The sequence below is a fragment of the Poromitra crassiceps genome (genome assembly GCF_964638095.1).
Source record: "Poromitra crassiceps genome assembly, chromosome: 6".
NCBI classification, from domain to species: Eukaryota; Metazoa; Chordata; class Actinopteri; order Beryciformes; family Melamphaidae; genus Poromitra; species Poromitra crassiceps.
The window spans coordinates 21,681,536-21,700,378 of NC_139627.1; the positions used below are offsets into that span (position 1 = coordinate 21,681,536).

Sequence of the window (18,843 nt, forward strand, 5' to 3'; positions counted from 1 at the left end):
AGTTCAAAACGTCTTGAAAATCATCAATGAAAATCTCCTAATTGAGACTTTAAGACATTTTGAGCTCATTGCATAATGTAATTAAACCTCGACACACAAATTGGAATAAAATACACAAAAATAAGATAGTTTATGTCTTCTTTTTCTTTTGGTACAATAGACTAGTGTAAGAGTAGTGTAGTCTATAGGACCGGAGATGGTGGGGCAGCCTAACATCATGCTAAATGGACTGCATTTATATAGCGCTTTTATCCAAAGTGCTTTACAATGTGCCTACATTCACCCATACATTCATAGGTGCTGGCACAGCACCCTGCCTCGGGAGCAATTTGCGGTTCAGTGTCTTGCCCAAGGGCACTTCGACATGCGGCCTGGAGGAGCCGGGGGATCGAACCACCGACCTTCTGATTAATGGACGACCCGCTCTACCTCCTGAGCCACAGCTGCCCCACAATCAAACAGGAAAGTGTTGCGTGCATAGAGCCTATTTAATGTGGGCAAACAGGGCAAATACATGGCAGCTCAATAAGTGGGCATTTTCTCTGCTGCAGTCTCACTTAGTGATGGAGACTGAGAAGACGGCCGGATGTTCACCTTAAAACCTCCCCTGGCGCAGCTTTCATCTCACCACCGAGCTTGCTGGGTTTTCATGATGCACTTTTACAGCCCCAATCCTCCTCTTTCAGACCTTAACCCAGCAGGTGGTGGTGCTTCAGTGACTCACACACACACACACACACACACACACACACACGCACACACACACACACACACACACACACGCACACACGCACGCACACAGACACACACAAACACACATACACACACACGCGCGCGAACACACGCACACGCACTTGCACGGACATGCACATCAGCAAAATACTGTCATCAGCAGCTCAGCAGGGCTCCAGGAAGCCGTGCTCCACTTCCTTTCCTCTTCATGCCCCACCACTGACACCCTGTCTGGCCACGGGTCAGGGATGGTCATAGTGACCTTCACTTAAGCAATATCACACGAGAGGGAGTGCTGTTGCCTGTTGTTGGCTAATATCGGCACTGCTGTGATTCGGTCGGCCGAGTGCCGAAGATAATCACAGCAGTGCCAATATTAGACAACAACAGCACGACCTCGAGTGTGATATTGCTTTTATATAACAGTTCTATTAAACAAAGCTGATTAAAAAAATTACAAAAAGCTGAGAAAATATATGATTTCTCTATTTATTCCTCCGCCAACAAAAATAGTCCCCTCAGCTTTCTGCTTTGCCGAAAATGTAGCCTAATCAGCCTAATTAACTGCAGGCTGTCTACTTTACTACTGTCTACTCTACAGCTGTGAAGCATTTTGTTGATTAGGGCAGCTGTGAAGCGGAGTGATCTACACACAGTGAAGCGCCAGTGCGTTATCATGAAATATCGTCACTGGTAGGATCCCTCTTGTCCAATCAAATTGCTCGGCCGGAACTACGTGTTGTATAATATAAGACAGACGGTGGTGGAGAGGGGTGCGGGAGACAGTTAGAGCCGGGGTGGTATTCCGATCTCTGTATTTTATGGCACCTTTAATATCGGGAGTGCTTTTTGATGGAGACTTGAACAGCGTGATGGTAGCGGGACAGCAACAGACGGGATAGTGTGTTTTTTTACAAGGGGCAACCTCTGCGTCTGAAAAATGATGCCAATGCAGAAGTGCCTTCAACCTGCATTCTTTCTAATGGTCAGCAGGGTGCAACTCCACTCCACTTCAAAAAGAAGTCCGATTGTATGGGAAAATGACCCTATTTCTCACTTGATTTATTACCTCAGTAATCATGTTCGGATGTTCCTAAGTTCATGGTCTCAATTACTAGTTTCAAGTCTTCAAAACAGAATGATGTTCATTTTGGTCCCATTTACAGTAAAGTAGACGATAAGACAGGCTATCCTTTGGGGCGTGATTGACAGGTCGCCTGTCCAGTGATCACGCAGCTCGCCTATCATGGACCAATAGCAGGCGGCTCTCGCTCCCGGTCTCATTCTAGCTGCTTCTGGCTGAAAAATGGGACCAAAAAAGAAAAAGAACTCAAGCCTTCAATACGAGAGCCACGTTAAAGGAACACTCCGCCCATTTTCAACCAGCTTTGTATCATTAGAACATCAGTAGTATATCAGAAAACTGTAAACGGTTTTGAAGTCTGTCATTTAATTTGACAGTTATTGAGTGTTAAAGTGTGGACCAGTGACATCACTGGTCCACACTAACTCAAATTAATAACTCATTAACTCAAATCAACTCTCAATAACTGTCAAACTATTCATCATTCATCTAGTTGGTGGCTATGTGATATTGCTATATCTAGTTGGTGGCTATGTCCATCTTTTTAATGGTGCAGCGCTTCATTCAGATTGGCACTCCCTCTGGTGGTCAGTCATGCAGTGTGAACGCTCCACAACTCCACAGCGTCACGACATACAGTCCATGGTCACGACTCTCGGATCTGTTTAGCTTTATAGCCGTTTCATAACACACCATTCTATTATATTCAATTCTATTCTATCCCCCTGTGTGCAGACAGTATTGAATAATGTGTGGTGAACGCAGCTGACTAGTGATCACTGTAGCAGGGCCTCAGTTCCAGGCTGCTGTTATTGACTACTGTTTCTGCAGCGGACTTCTCTTAAGCCTCGCCGTCTCAGCGGACTGCAGAGCCAAGTGACAAATTGCCCCATCCACACACATCCCATGATGCACTGCGGTCTACACACACACCGCCTGGCAAATGCCTGAAGTCCCGCTGGCCACAGCCCTCCTGAAACAACATCAATTCCCCGTTAGAGCACGCTCCCTCTTCTGTCTCTGCTGGTGCCTCATTCATTCAGTGTCCTCTCTGTTCATCAGATAGGAGGGATACAAAGAGCTAGACACTCCGTTTTAACGTTAAACAAGTAACCACTTTTACAACTCTATCATCTTAATTCAGCTTTAAATTATCTCTTGTACTTGTTTGAGAAATTGCAGCTTATGTTTTATACTTTTTTCGACCTTTATAGTGGGACCCTATGGAGCCAGAAACTCACTACTTTTTACTAAATTCACACATTTTAAAACTGCGACAGTTCACACAACTTTAACACTACATACATCTATTATACATCTTGACCCTGTAGCCACTTCTGCTCTCACTCACAATGTCAAAATATAAGCCATGTGGTGTATAGCTTTTGAGATATTAACGTCTGTTTGGCACAGCTTTTCAGCTTTATTTCATACTAGTTTCTGCTGCAGTGCCACCAGGAAGTACTTTTGTTGTTGTTGTGATGTCATGCTGATTCGTCCGATAGACAACCTGATCAGTTGTACAATAAAAATGAGATCAAAGAAATTGCATTGTAGCCATCAGAGGTGGACGACCAGTGGGCAGCGACTCTTCTCGTCCAAATACACGTCACTTCTGGCTCCAAATAACCGAGATGGCGACGGTGAAAAGGCCAACCTCGAGGCTTCAAAACACGAGTCCAAAGACGTGACGTCTCGGTGACTACGTCCATGTATTTTCACGGTCTATGTGGATGACACTGACTGGCCCTTATCTGTCCCATGTCGGACCCATATACCGTAGCGTTATGGCTCATATGATCTGTGTGTGTGTGTGTGTGTGTGTGTGTGTGTGTTTGTGTGTATCTGCGTGAGCCACGCCCCCGCACCATCCATGAGTCAGAGAAATTCAAGGTCTGCTCTGTTCATTTTCAAACCCATTGTGATTTCAAGCTGGCCACTGGCCAGATGAGTTCTCACACACAACACAACAAAAATCAATAGGGTTCATCCACTGAGCCTTCAAACACCCAAAAGGACAATATAAAATCTCTCTCTCTCTCCCCCCCGCCTCTCTCTCTCCCTGTCTCTCACTCTCACTCTCTCTCTCTCTCTCCACCTCTCTGTCTCTCTCCCTCTCTCTCTCTCTCCCCCTCTCTGTCTCCCTCCCTCTCTCTCTCTCCCCGCCCCCCCCTCTCTCGCACACACACGCCCACGCAGAATTGGGACTTGACGGTGACGCTCAAAGAGGCTGCAGCAGGGATTACAAGTGACAATGTGAGCGGTGCAGCGTGCTCCCCACAGTGTTGATCCTACATTATGAGACATTGTGAACACTGCAGTTAACAACACGGACATGCTGAATGGTGACCATACCTCCCTTCTTCTCCTCTCCTCCCTGCTCCTCTTGCCCATCCCTCTCTCTCTCTCTCTCTCTCTCTCTCTCTCTATCTCGCTTCCTCTCTCTTTCTCAGCTAGAGAAGAGAGAGAGAGACCCCCCTCCCTCACCCGCCATCCCCCTGCTGCTAGCTAGCTCCAGCATGGCAGACAGTCGGCAGCCAGAAGACGGCGCCCCCCAGTGGGTCCCGTCAGGAGGGCAGGACCCCGCGGGCAGCCACGGGGCCAATGGCTACTCCTCTTCCGCCTATAGGACCTGCCAGCCTGGGGGGGCCCACGTGGCCACCGCCCCCTTCAATGGCTTCAATGGGGACCTGACAGGGGCGCACGCTATAACTGCAGGTAAGACTGACTTAGTGGTTCACGCATCAGGCTGGTGGTCTAGTGGTCCCTTCCACCTGGCATATGTGCAAATCAAATTTTAATCTGCCTTCATGAGACGGTTTTGCAAAATTCAATTCTTCTAATTTGGGGTCCTTAATCACATATAGCATACAAATAAGACTAAAGCCGCAAACGCACTGGGAGCGAAACTTGATGCGCGTCATTTGCTCGTTTGACGCTCCAAAATCGAAACAGGTTGGGAGTACGGGCGTCAAGGCAGTTTGACGCGCATCAGAACGCTCTTGGTGTGTGTTCGGCCGTTTAAAACAATGGGTGGACTTCAAAACGCGAGCGTCTCATTGCTTTTGGGGCTTAACCATGTCAAGGGAAGGTTTATCATTGCATCACTGTGGATATGTTCCAATTGTAGTCATTGCTGCATTTTAAAATGAAATGGTCATTATCAAATCATGCCACCAAACAAAAAATAATAATTCTCAAAATAGGTAATTTACTGTAAATTTTGCAAATTATACTTAATAACGAGCAAAATAAAAAACAGCTGAGAATTCCCCTTGTCATTCTTAATTTAAGTTGCGGGGAGGGACTTTTGGACCTAAATCCTGTTTACCCCCGCACATATTGTACTAGGCATTAACGCATCTAGAAACAGAGTGCGCTCCTTTCTAGCCTACCGTGCCTCGTCCTTGTCACCCTCCTCCTCCTCATCGCTCATTTCTACCGTACCTCGTTGGTTCTCCCTCGAGATCTCGCCCGCTCGCAGACGCAGCTCGCGCGCTCGCCCGGCCTCCACCGCTCCGCGGGCTCGCATATGTAGCTCGCCACCCGCAGCTCAGCTGTTCAGCAATTGTGCACCACGCTGTGCCATGCCACGCCACGCCACGCCTTGCCATCCCGCTCTCCAATTAGAAGGTCGTGAGATAGACACAAAAATGAAAAAAGCACACATTGATATAAAAGGAGATGGTTCTCATCACATTCAATGATTGTACCTCAGTCAAGGTGAAATCTTCTATGGTCCCTCGTGATTTCAAATATTGCTGAATCGTTTGATTAGACCAAATACAACAATTTTTAGAAGCATTTTACGAAATGCTTAGATGGAAAAAAGAATGCCGGATGAAATCTCTTGGTGCATATGCCTAAACCGGAAGACTTTCGCTCTTTGTAGCCTACTGTTATTGATTTTTGGGGGGGCTGCACACTGTTGCTTTATTTCTTATTTTCCCCCACCCTTTTGCCAATGTTAACTGACTCAAACAAGCTTTTTTGTTACGATATATATAGGCTACTGTAAGAGAGGATATAAGCACGATACGTGCCGTACGCCAAACTAAATTAAATGTTAAGGTGAATTAAAGGTTTAATGTTGCCTTGTTATCAGCAAGCATGTATGTCTAATGTTTAATTGTATGTTTAATAAGGAATATGCTATTTGCACCTGTATGTCAAATACGCCGAATTTAAAACGCCGAGTTTAATTGTATGTTTAATAAGGAATATGCTATTTGCACCTGTATGTCAAATACGCCGAATTTAAAATGTTTAAGCACGTCTAAAGTATGCACACGACATGTGCACCTGTGTGCAGTGAATATGCCACTGTCTCTGACTTGTCTTATCACTATACTGCCTTATTGCTTGTTGTGTCTCTTGTTGTTTTTGCACTCATATGCCCTGTTATACTTGTACTATGTTGTAAACGGAGTCCACAGCACAAGAATTTCACACGTGATACTTGTACCATGGAGTGACAATAAAAATCTTGAATCTTGAATCTGCACAAGCAGTTCCCTTCACAGTTGGGTTTTGGTTTGGTCACGGTTAGGCGTAGCAGTGCCTGGCATAGATCTGCACTCTACTGAGTGCACTTTTCTAGTTACATCATATAATTACCACACCATAGTGTGTGTGTGTGTGTGTGTGTGTGTGTGCGTGTGTGTGTGTGTGTGTGTGTGTGTGTGTGTGTGTGTGTGTGTGTGTGTGTGTGTGTGAGAGCGAGAGAGAGAGACACAGCGTTGGTTTGCGCGTGGGTTGGCAGCTCTCTGAGTCCTTGATAGAGTCACACACGGTTATTAAACACGGTGTAATTAATGGCTAAAATCTCTCTCTCTCTTGCTGTTCTTTGCTTCCCCCTCGAGAGTCAGGAGCAATAATGTACCCATCATGTAACCATGGCAACGGCTCCCCCACAATTTACTTTGCAGAGGCTTTTGTTTCCAACGGCAACTGCCTTTCGATCTGGTGTCTTTTTGTTTTGCTGCCGAGTCTAATGACAAGGGGCCATTCAGCATCCTGTGACAAAAGACCTCTCATCCCCACAGTGAGGGTTCTCCAGTGATATGTTAACCATGAACCTCTCATCCCCACACAGTGAGGGTTCTCCAGTGATATGTTAACCATGAACCTCTCATCCCCACACAGTGAGGGTTCTCCAGTGATATGTTAACCATGAACCTCTCATCCCCACACAGTGAGGGTTCTCCAGTGATATGTTAACCATGAACCTCTCATCCCCACACAGTGAGGGTTCTCCAGTGATATGTTAACCATGAACCTCTCATCCCCACACAGTGAGGGTTCTCCAGTGATACGTTAACCATGAACCTCTCATCCCCACACAGTGAGGGTTCTCCAGTGATACAGGCTTTTGAAAGTTGTTTTGTAGCTGCCCATACAGTACAGTATGTACCCCGCATTGTGCACTGCCCCCCGCCATGGGAGCTGGACACTAAAGGAGGCTAAAACCCATGAGCTCTAGCAACTGTTGAGTGTCTGTTGAGGTCTACGTTTCGGTCAAGCAGGCCCGCCGCACCCCATTACGCAGAGTACGCAGACTGCGTAGGGCATCATGTGACTGAGGCCACCAAAAAAAAAAAAAAAAAAAATGTTTTGGTGCCCTCAGTCAGACCACTCACTGAACAGCAGGCCAGGCGCCGCCTACTGGTTTACTAGTGTTTTTATTACTTTATTCAGGGTTAAAGTGGGTGCATCTCATTGTAAAATTGGACTCGGCCCAAATTGGGCTTCAAACGGCCCAAATCTGTCTTCAACTGGCCCAAATCTGGCTTCAAACGACCCAAATCGGGCTTCAAACGGCCCAAATCTGGCTTCAAACAGCCCAAATCTGGCTTCAAACGGTCCAAATTGGGCTTCAAACGGCCCAAATTGGGCTTCAAACAGCCCAAATTTTTCGCCGCCGCCCTTCGGACGCCGGCACGCACGTCGGCCCGTATCGGCCTGGCCTCCTTGGTATCTAATGCCCGGCCTGAATTATGATCCCAGTCCGCCCCTGCTTGCATGTACAGTTTAACAATCGCTTGTTTGCTGACATGTACAGTAATTCTAACAATTGTTTGTTTGCCACATGTAATGTAATGTGAGATACACTAGTATCCTTCATAATTAATGAATTTGCAGTCTTTCGTTTGACAGTTATTGAAAGTTTTGCGGGGGGGGGGGGGGGCACCACAAAACAATTACGCTTAGGGCACCCAAATGGCCAGCAGCGGCCCTGCGGTCAAGTGACCTTCATCTGGTATCTGGATACGAAGACAGTGGGGCCTGTTTATATAGGCAAACAGAGGAGATGAGTCAACCAATAGGCAATTTGGTTGAACCCCATGGCACCAATCAGTGCCTAACAGACCATACGGGTGCCTGACAACACTCAGATATGTGATACACATTAAAAAGAAGACAATAAGTACAAAAAGACAGAACACACCAAAGGGTATGGGGTGGTTCAGAACCCTCACAATTAGCAGTCAATGCTAATAAGAGGCATTGGTAGATGCTCTCATAGATAGTTAGGGGACGTGCCGAGACGTGCGCATGTGTAGAATTGTGTTCTCATCAGGGTGGACAAGCCTCTGAAACAGCTCTCCGACCATCATGCGACACCTCAACCCTCCATTGAAAGCCATAATAATGCCATTATGCTAGGTGTGCTACTGTAGCTCCTTAAGGCAGAGTGAGGAAAGATCACTGCAGGTTGCTGTAGCCTACAGACTGAAGCTGTGAAGGGAAATCCTCCTCCACACCACACTGGAGTGAATGAATCTCTGATCTACATGTTTTGATAAGGTTCTAGAAACAAGTGCCAAATATATTGAGGGAAAAGGCAGAAGAAGGCAGGCACTGTGGTCCAGAAAAGCATGCTGGATTCAAGAGAGCTCTTGAAACACATTGATTTGGATTGGAAACAAATGGATCTCACCCCATCGGCAGATTTGTATCACTTGTTCCATGAAAAATACAATGTTAAGACTCCAAAACTCAAAATCTTACACAAATAATACGGTGTATATCCTGACAAATCCCTGTCCAAAGGGTTATGTCATTCTCCTTGTTGACCTCCTGTAGAACAGAAAAATGCCGCACACCATCTCCCTTCTCTGGAGAAATATTTTTTATTTCTGGACGAAAAATGTCCTGTTCTACTATATATCTTCATCCGACGCACCTGTCACACACTTGGGTGTGCAGAGACTGTATCCACCTTGTTGACCTCCTGCAACAATGACGGGCTGAATAAGTGATGCATTAAGCCTAATGTGTAATTATGTGTAAATGTCAAGAGCTTTGTCTCCTGATCATGCAGGTGCTGCTTTGACATATCACAAACAGAACCGCATGACAGTCACTTCCATCTTTTTTCCACCTGCTGTCATTATGTTGTTTTCCCCTCTATTCTTATCTATTTATCCTCAGGTGCCTTGTTGTTTTTATTTGTAATTAATTTCATGAGTATATTTATTGTTAGAAAGCACTTTAAAAATAAAAATAAAAGTGCTCCACATAGTCATACATTAGTCCTATACTGTAAACACACACATGCACTGTGTGCTTGTAAGGCACTGGTCTCTGTCAGCATTTGAAGTGAGCAGCTACCTGTTGGCCACTGTTTTTATATAATTAACAGGCGCCAAGGCCTTGTGTGTTCATCTGGCTCATTATCAGCATGTATCAAAGACATGAGAGAATCAAACAGATTCAGATTCAGATTCAGAGCCAACAAGAAAACACCACCAAAGGCCTCCTCCGCTCAGCAGTTACAACTTTCGTTTTGATCTACTGTGTGTGTGTGTGTGTGTGTGTGTGTGTGTGTGTGTGTGTGTGTGTGTGTGTGTGTGTGTGTGTGTGTGTGTGTGTGTGTGTGTGTGCGTGCGTGCGTGCGTGCGCGTGTGCGTGCGTGCGTGCGTGCATGTGTGTGTGTTCACAATGCACTCTCAGCTCAGCAGTTTTAAATACATTTTTCTCCAACTCCATTCTTGCTCATAATTGCTGCCATGCATATACTGATGCTATGCAAGATGCAGATATGATTAACAACCCTGAACCGTAGCCACGACTCTGTACCATGTGTCCTACTTCTGAAAAAGTGACACTTGACTGTCAAGTTTGGTCAAAATTCAGATCAGAGTAAGGATTATAAACCCCCTTCTCCACTTTTTTTGTCAATAATCTGCCATAATAATAATAATCACAACATTATTAAAGCATGACTGTCCTCTTATTATTTCCCTGATAACCTCCATCATCAACTCCTCTCTGTCCACTGGTACAGTTCCGCCATCGCTGACGGCTGCCATGATCAGACCAACTCTGAAAAACCTGCTTTAGACCAGACTACCCAAAACAACTACCGGCTCCAATTCACCATTTATTTCCAAAATTCTCATCTCAACGACCTCCTCCGTGCAGCTTATTCCGGCCTATCGCTCTATCCTCATCCTCCTGGACCTCACCACAGCTTTTGATATGGTATCCCATCAACTATGGTGATTACTACAACACAATCAAATGGAGCTAATTTCACAATTTATTACATTCGTTACATTTTTGTATTGTGATATATTAAATTTCTATATATTGTCGCATCCCCATTCCCTAATCTGATTATACAGTACTACTGTATTGCCCTCTTTTCACCCACATAAAAATCGCATTCCCCCTCAGCCATTCTGTGACCAGGGCTGTGTGTGTGTGTGTGTGTGTGTGTGTGTGTGTGTGTGTGTGTGTGTGTGTGTGTGTGTGTGTGTGTGTGTGTGTGTGTGTGTGTGTGTGTGTGTGTGTGTGTGTGTGTGTGTGTGTGTGTGTGTGTGTGTGTGTGTGTGTGTGTGTGTGTGTGTGTGTGTGTGTGTGTGTGTGTGTGTGTGTGTGTGCGCGCGCGCGCGTGCGTGTGTGTCTCTGTGCACAGCGTCTACCCAAGCAGGAAATTGCCTCCTTGACATTCCTTTGAAACAAAGTTGAAAAAGCCAGTCAGCCGGAGCACGGAGAGGTCAAGAGAGAGGGGGAGAGAGAGGGCCGGTTAATAGAGTGAGAAAGTGAAAGGAAGAGATGATCGATCGGTTGATTGGTTGATTGGAGGGAGGGGCGAAGCTTGCACAAGCAGAAGAAGCCCTTGTCTCGTATCAGGCAGATTGCATTGACTGATGTCCAATGTCCTTGAGCAGACTGGGCATGGTGTCAAGGAGCTTGTACCAGCTGCTTGAAGCTGCACTATAGGCAAAGTCTTTATGTAAAAATCCACACATCTTAACAGCCTGAGTCAGCCTAATTGGTGTCCCATTCCCACTAATTGAGACCCTGACGATTGGCCCTATTTGCCCAAATCAACTTCTCTACCCAAAGAGAGCCAGCGGGTACTGGGTAGTGCTGTGCAGTGAGTTGTATCATCATAAGTTGTATACGGTACTTGCCGACAGTCAGTGTGCGTGCTACATGCAGTAGACAGTCAGTGTGCTACATGCAGTAGACAGTCAGTGTGCTACATGCAACCGCGCTGGAAAGGGGGAGCTGCCGGGGCTGCAGCCCCCCCTGGTGGCGGCCTCAGCCCCTGCACCTTCCTGACGCAGCCCCCCCCAGCCCCCCCCAGCAGCCCCGCCCCCACCCTCATTTGGCGAAACTTCAGTGACTGTCACAGGCATCTCTCTCTCTCTCTCTCTCTCTCTCTCTCTCTCTCTCTCTCTCTCTCTCTCTCTCTCTCTCTCCCCTCATTTCCCCGTGGGTGCTCTGCTCTGGGCTCTAGGCTGTGGCTGGGCGGGTCGAGTCTCTTTACATTGATTTGATAGCAAACTCCTCCACCCGAGGCCCGCTGGCGGCCCCGGGTTACAAAACGAGTTGATCAAAACATAGCCCAATCTGATTGGCTCAGCTGCATGAGTCAGTGCACTCTACCCTGCTGACGTAGTGAGTAAACACACTTATGCATTGAGCGGTATCAGAGAGAGAGTGACAGACTGACACATACAGCATGCTTCGGTCGCTTGTTCCTATTCTGTCGAACTGAAGTGGTGTGTGAAGTGTGTGTGTGTGTGTGTGTGTGTGTGTGTGTGTGTGTGTGTGTGTGTGTGTGTGTGTAGGTCGCTGTTAAATCTCCTATGGTGCGTTTGCGTCAGCTTTATCGCTTTATCGGGGGATGGGTTGGGCGACGGGCATGCGCAAGCATGGGCACGCACTGGCACAGACATAAATCGGCACCCCTGATTCCATTCAAGTTTTAAGACAATAAATTGTGCATTACAAGTGCCAACTTCACGCAGCATGCTCGCACAAGGCCGCGCCGCGCAGCGCACTTTGCGTGTGCTCGCACCTCGCACGTGCACGCGCACGCACCTCACACGTGCACGCGCAAAGTGCTCGGCGCGGCGCGCTTTGCGCGCCGCGCAAGTCCGACTATGCTTCAGACCCCCTCGTGGGAGATAGCTTCCCGCGCGCCTGGCTACATGCAGTAGACAGTCAGTGTGCTACATGCAGTAGACAGTCAGTGTGCTACATGCAGTAGACAGCCAGTGTGCTACATGCAGTAGACAGTCAGTGTGCTACATGCAGTAGACAGCCAGTGTGCTACATGCAGTAGACAGCCAGTGTGCTACATGCAGTAGACAGCCAGTGTGCCACATGCAGTAGACAGTCAGTGTGCTACATGCAGTAGACCAGTGGTAGCCAACACGGTGCCCGCGGGCACCTGGTCGCCCGCGGGGTGGCGCTGTGGCGCCCGCAGGCCACATTCAGAAAAATGTTTTTTTTTTTTACACAAACAAGACAAAACAGACAAACAGGCTCAGACACAGGGGAAAGAAAGGAATACCAAAAAAAAAATATATATATATATAATCCGAAAAATGTATTTTTTATTTGTTTTTCTCCTCCCTTCCCACAATAACACACAAATGTAGAAAATAATTGGTTTAACAATGCATACGTTTTAAAAACGTTTATTGTCTGTGTATAATTAATTAATTATTGATTAACTATTTTGATCCACCTGGGCTGGGGTCAAAGTTTAGTTTTACGTTACGTCACTACGTCATTCACTCTGCGACAGTGCGACTGCCAGCTGCCAATGATTATATCAGTTGGCTAAGCTAAATGATGGAAAGCAAGAACAATGGCAGAAAAGCGAAAGAAAAAACATTACCAATTTCAAGAGGAGTGGGAGGAAGAGTTCTTCTTCACAACAGTGAAAGAAAAGAGTGTATGTCTCGATTAAATGCATAATACTCATTATTTAAAGGTAAATCGAGCAAATTTCAACAGGTAGCCCCCCACATGACTCTCTACCCTTCGGGTAGCCCTCGACCTCAAAAAGGTTGGTGACCCCTGCAGTAGACAGACAGTGTGCTACATGCAGTAGAATGCAGCCGGCGCGGTCCCAGTTTGGAGAAATGAAGACGGACAAGTAGACAAGAAGAGCCGTCTGCTGAGTGTGAACACTGAACAGGGTCACGAAAAAAAACCTAAAGGAAAAAACTTAAAAACTTAAAAATTGCTTCCATACTACTCACCTGGCGTAATCCAAGTCTCCACCTCCACAAGCCAAGTTGACTTGAAAAGATACAAATGGTCACAACAGCAAAATATTGGCTATAATGTTAGTCAATGTCAGAGCCATCTTTCCCTATTTTTCTGGAGGCTACAGAGAGAGAGAAACCCAGGCATGCTGCCCGCATCAGAATCAGACCGGGACTGAAGTCGCCGGCGACCATCCTGGCCCGCCGGTCTGTTACTATGGCAACCACTCACTTCACACATTTTGGTGCCGGTTGTGTGTGTGTGTGTGTGTGTGTGTGTGTGCGTGTGTGCGTGCGTGCATGCCCGCCCGCTGCGTGCATGCGTGTGTGAGGCAGTCTGGCTGTGTGGTGCCTTGACTCAGGGCTTCCAGTCTTAGTCTCAGCTCAGAGAGAGAAGAATTCTCATCTTCACCAGTCTGCTCAGCATACAGGTAGTACAGCCCTGCGTGCGCACGTGTGTGTGTGTCTGTGTCTCTGTGTGTGTCTGCGTGCGTGCGGGTGCATATGTGTGTGTGTGTGTGTGTGTGTGTGTGTGTGTCATTGTCTAGCCTGTCTGTGTGGATGAATGGGTGCTATTAATTTTGAGTGGTGATAGGCTAACATTCAGTCTTTCTTTTTACCAAAGGGCCTATTAGTGTGCGTGATTTATCCTCCTGTCAAAGCTAATGAAACACAGGCTGTCAGAGCCGTGACTTTTTCAACCATTTGCACAGCTTGACATCATTCTGTCAGAGAGATGCTGGGACAACCGGATCCAGCTAGTTTTCATCAGTGTCAACCAGCGGCGTGGAAGTGACACGGTAATATTTTACCTCACCATCGTTGCGTGTCCAGTACGTGTGTATCTGCGCATTTATTTGTGCGATTGATGTCTCATTGAACCTTTGCCCCTCATTGCTATTGTATGTGCCTCAAATGGGTGTGTCTGGGAGAGTGCACGTGTCGGTACATTTGTGTGTGTGTGTGTGACAGAAATCTATTTGGATTCAGGGCATGTCTGTCTGCCAGCCAGACATGGCTATGAGGAGGGTCTGCGCTCTGTGGGTGGGCAAAAGAACTGAGGCTGTCTGAATCAGATCAGACAGCTGGAACAGTGCGCCAGTGGCTGGGATATACTGTAGGAGCTAAAACAGGGGCACTAGGGCCGGGGGGACGAGGTAGAGAGAGACTGAGGCTGAAGGAGAGTCTCAGGGCTCAGGTTGGAGGTTGTAGGATCCGACGGGGCTGCTAGAGTCTAATAGATGCTACATAGAAATAAAGATGACTCACAGAGCCTCCAAAGCAGTGATGTAATATTGCTATTATTTTACAACAAGATAAAGCTGTCGATTAGAATGACACCCACACACATCCTGGACTGTTTGCTGATTTTCTCTCCCTCTCTCTCTCTCTCTCTCTCTCTCTCTCTCTCTCTCTCTCTCTCTCTCTCTCTCTCTCTCTCGCTCTCGCTCTCGCTCTCTTTCTCTCTCTCTCATGTTGTTTTCATTCAAACTTTGTTCAAAAGTGGAAGAGGGTTCTTGTCGATAGGAATTGTTAGGGGTTTATGCATGAAACATCTCTATATAATATATAGTATATTAGATAAGATTTCACACTGTTAAAACCGCAGACATTCATACTGTATGAATCAGCAGGCTTATCCTCCCCCCCTCCCCTCCCCAGGTAGCTATATGGGGGTGTTTATCAGCTGTTTGATGTTTCAACCTCTGAACGGGTTTTGACGTTTCCAGTTTTCAGCACTATTACCGGTACTCTGTTTCTGGGAGGAAAGGGTAAGCAGTAAATAGTGCACTTGGCTGTTGAATAGTAAATGGGAAAATGGCTGATTTGAGTGGGTGAGTGGGCTGTGAGGAGTGATCCTGGAAGCATGTGTGGGTGAGCGTGATCGTGATGTCTGATACAGAACGGTCCTGAAACAGTAGCACTAAAACAAAAGCATTGCCCTGCCAGCCAATCCCACCTAACCACATTGTTGCCATGGAAACAAAACCTGGATAGACTAGCATTTTGCAAACTCTGCACATGCCAAGTCATTAGATAGATCCATAGATGGAGAGAGAGTGAAACATTAACTTTAAAAAAGGCTGTACCAATTTTTTTCCCCTCGATGCATTCGGTCCAAGCAGAGATCTGTCAGGAGAAATAAATGATCGCAAGTTTTAGTCAGGTTTCATGGGGTTCGCTCATAAAAAATGGCACTCGCAATATTTTTGCTTAAAGCAGCTACGAGCAAGATTTTCGATTGTTATTAAACAGTCTAAATTTAATATCGATGCATCACATCTTACCTCTAATAGTAGACGAGACCAACGCAGAGTAGTCTCGCTTGAACCCCGAGTGAATCGGCGAGTGTGGTCTTGATGTTAGTCTGTCTGCGGCCGGGGCAGATCAGGAAGTGAAATGAAACGGTTTGCGGCAGCCACTTCGGCCATAACCACAAAATAACAAAATTACTTAAAAAAAACAGTTTGAATATAACGAGAGATGTTCGCGAGAGTAGCAAGCCCCTGCATGGCGTTCTCCTTGTTTATGGTCTGTTGCTAGGCAGAGCGAAACGGCGGAAGGCAGGCAGCTGCCGTAAACCGTTTCGTTTCACTTCAGGGTTTATCCGGCCTGCCGGTAGACAGATAGAGAGAGAGCCCCCTGGTGACGCAAGGTTAGACAGACACAGACTCTATAATCATCAAGAGAGCAATCTCCGATTCACACGGCTTTGGTCTCAGCTACTATTATAGGTAAGATGTGATGCATCAATATTGTAATTATACTGTTTAATAACAATCGAAAATCTTGCTCATAGCTACTTTAAGTGAGTCTACAATTAACCTTGTAGTTTTGAATCAATGTAGTAGAACAACAACAAAGCAAAAACTAGCCAGAATGTTAATTGAAAGTCATATCTAAGAAAAAAATTACACCAGGGGAGCATTCCAGACCAATTTTTCCTTATGTAATATATTATTTCTAATATACAGAACAATAATATCTTGTCAGTAATCAGTCATTTCTCCACTATAACGAATACGGATATCTTTTAAAACATATCATTAATTTCAATCATTAGAGGCCAGTTGGTAGGATTTAACAAACTTTATTTAGCAATCGGCATGCATGGCAAATACTTTGGCGTATTGAACGGTGGAGCTCCTCTTGAGGCGAGAGGAAGGGGCACCTGCATAGGCTAGGATAGAGAATCCCCCCCATGGGGAATTCTTCAGGAGTCAAGACTCAGACTGGGGAGGTGGGTGAGGCGAAACGACGCTTCAGAGGACAGCTTCAGGGGAGATGGACTGCCGTGAAGCCAGCTGCTGCTATAATCTGCCAGAGAGAGAGGTGATGTAGAACCCTTGCTATATGTACTAGAATGAACTGACGTCATGACTGACGTGATAGCGGACGTCATACTTGGACTTGACTGACGACAACATAGCTGACGTCATACTTGAACTTGACTGACGTCGCGGGCTGATCAGGTTATGCAGGCCTTCTGCTTGAAATATGGCCTGGAAACCTCACTGCTCTGCCTGCGATTTAGGTCACTCAAAACTGAGCTTTTGGTAAAAGCCTCCCAGGGTGAAGATTTTTCAATACTCAGTTTTCCTGTATTTGTTTGGACAGGTGAAACGAAACGTTTTGAAAACGCTGGCATCATAACCTCAACTTGCGCATGGCAATGGCTGTTTTATTTGTATTGAGCATGTGTCAGGAACCTACGAGGTTAACGAGCCTACTCCCTTACGTGTAATTAGTACGGTTTAATTACATGTTTATAAGTCAACCTTGCTGTATTTCTCTTAGTTTATACTCTTCTGCTTGAAATCTGCGATCCGCCTCGCTTTTGAAAGCAGCGCTGACTTGTGCTCTTGTGAGAAGTGAGCATGGATCTTATCTGATCAAGTTGAACTATTTTCCACTCTTTTCGCGACCAGCCGCGCAAGTGACTGTGAGATCCACACCCTGCTGTACGAAATAATGGCATTTTAAATCATTCTTGCATATATAAAACACGTTAGTATGGATTGTTGTTGTTTTTTTACAGAAGAAAAATGCATTTTCAGAAAGATCCGTATTCGTGTGTGGACATAGCCTTAGGCTTTGTTCACACCATACACCAACCATACTCCAAAGCCATGCTAAAATCACCCTGGAGCTGAGTGTCACGCTAAACCGCTCACACCAGAAACACTCTCCTCTGGCCCCTCCCCCCCTCACAAATTGCATTGACTTCATGCCTGGAACATCGGCTGCTGCGCGCTGCACGTTTGGAAAATAGAACAGAAGCTGAAACTATCGGTTTAGCGTAGCATCAGTGTGGTTTCAGCGTGGTATCAGCGTGGCGTGGCGTGCGGCTGGTGTGAACGGACTCGCCTGGACGAGGACGCTGTAATGAAACTTCGTGGCTTCAGCGTGGGATAGGCGTATGGTGTGAACATGCTGTTAGTAAAATTTCACCTATTTGAGATGGATTTAGTGAATTGTTGCCTCTGCTTGGCTGCTAATACAGCACGTACAATGCCCCACAATACATACAGTACATACATAGATGTTTTGTGGTAGCTACCTATGTTCTCTGCTGTCAGGGTGCAGGAGTCTTTGTCACTACAGTACCCACATTTGAAAGAACGCAGCTGGGACCAGACCATGCCTTTTCCTGCTAGCTTCTCTCCCTCCAGCTTCCCGTCAATGTCAGAGAATTAGACAGTCAGAGTCTCGGTGCTAACAGTTAGCCTACGGTTGTCCTAAAAACCCACATTCACTCCAACGCCGTTGTCAAAGATTAACACTAAAAATGGTCAAGAGGAAGTTAGCGATTGCTCTGCTCATTCTTGAAGAGGAGGATGAGGAGCCCGTATTGACACAGAGGATGTAGTTAAAGTGAATCTGACTTCTCTGTCTGATGTCTTCCTCTGTCTGACATTGACATAATGCATAATGCAGCGAACCCAATGAAAATAACTGGCGGGGGAAAAGACACAGATTGTATTCAAAAAAGTGTTGTGATCATGGTCTAAGGCAGATACATCCAGTATCAAGAGTGACCTTGATTCAAGATTGCACATAATAATAATTTCACCTCAAAAGATGATTTTTCTTCTTCGATTGTCTTGAGAACTATAAAGTTTTAAGGCACAAAACTAGATGCGGTATTAGGACTTTGGATGGATATGTATACATTTACAGAATACAGTATCGAGACACAAACTAGCTTTTGGAGCTCCTCCCCTTTGTCCATTTTCCCACTGTATTCTTGACACAGGTAGTCGATTTCTTGCCTCTGGTCCAATTTAAATTTGCTGTCTGCACTGTCTTCAGTGACGCTGAGTTTCCATGGCAACACCTGCAGCCTTCATCAGCATGCATACAGTTGGGTGACATTGGCATGTCAATTAATCAAATTAATTCATACATTTAATAAATGTATCTTAATTGGGTTAATAATTCCCCAATGCGTGTGTTCATGAACTGCCCCCTTTAAAAATAGTACGTTATGTTCAGTCACGTGCCTCC

The 18,843-nt window shown here is 46.0% G+C and overlaps 1 protein-coding gene across 1 annotated transcript in view; it reads left to right on the forward strand.

Annotated features, from left to right (window-relative positions):
* Positions 1–4,335: 4,335 nt before the first annotated feature.
* The window catches only part of map2 (microtubule-associated protein 2), a gene marked incomplete at both ends in the record, with an annotated part of 68,233 nt that continues 53,725 nt past the window's right edge, over positions 4,336–18,843 (forward strand). Inside the window, one exon of the mRNA XM_083638159.1 lies at positions 4,336–4,534. Coding sequence (XP_083494285.1) covers positions 4,336–4,534 — 199 coding nt within the window. The remainder of the gene's footprint in view (positions 4,535–18,843) is intronic.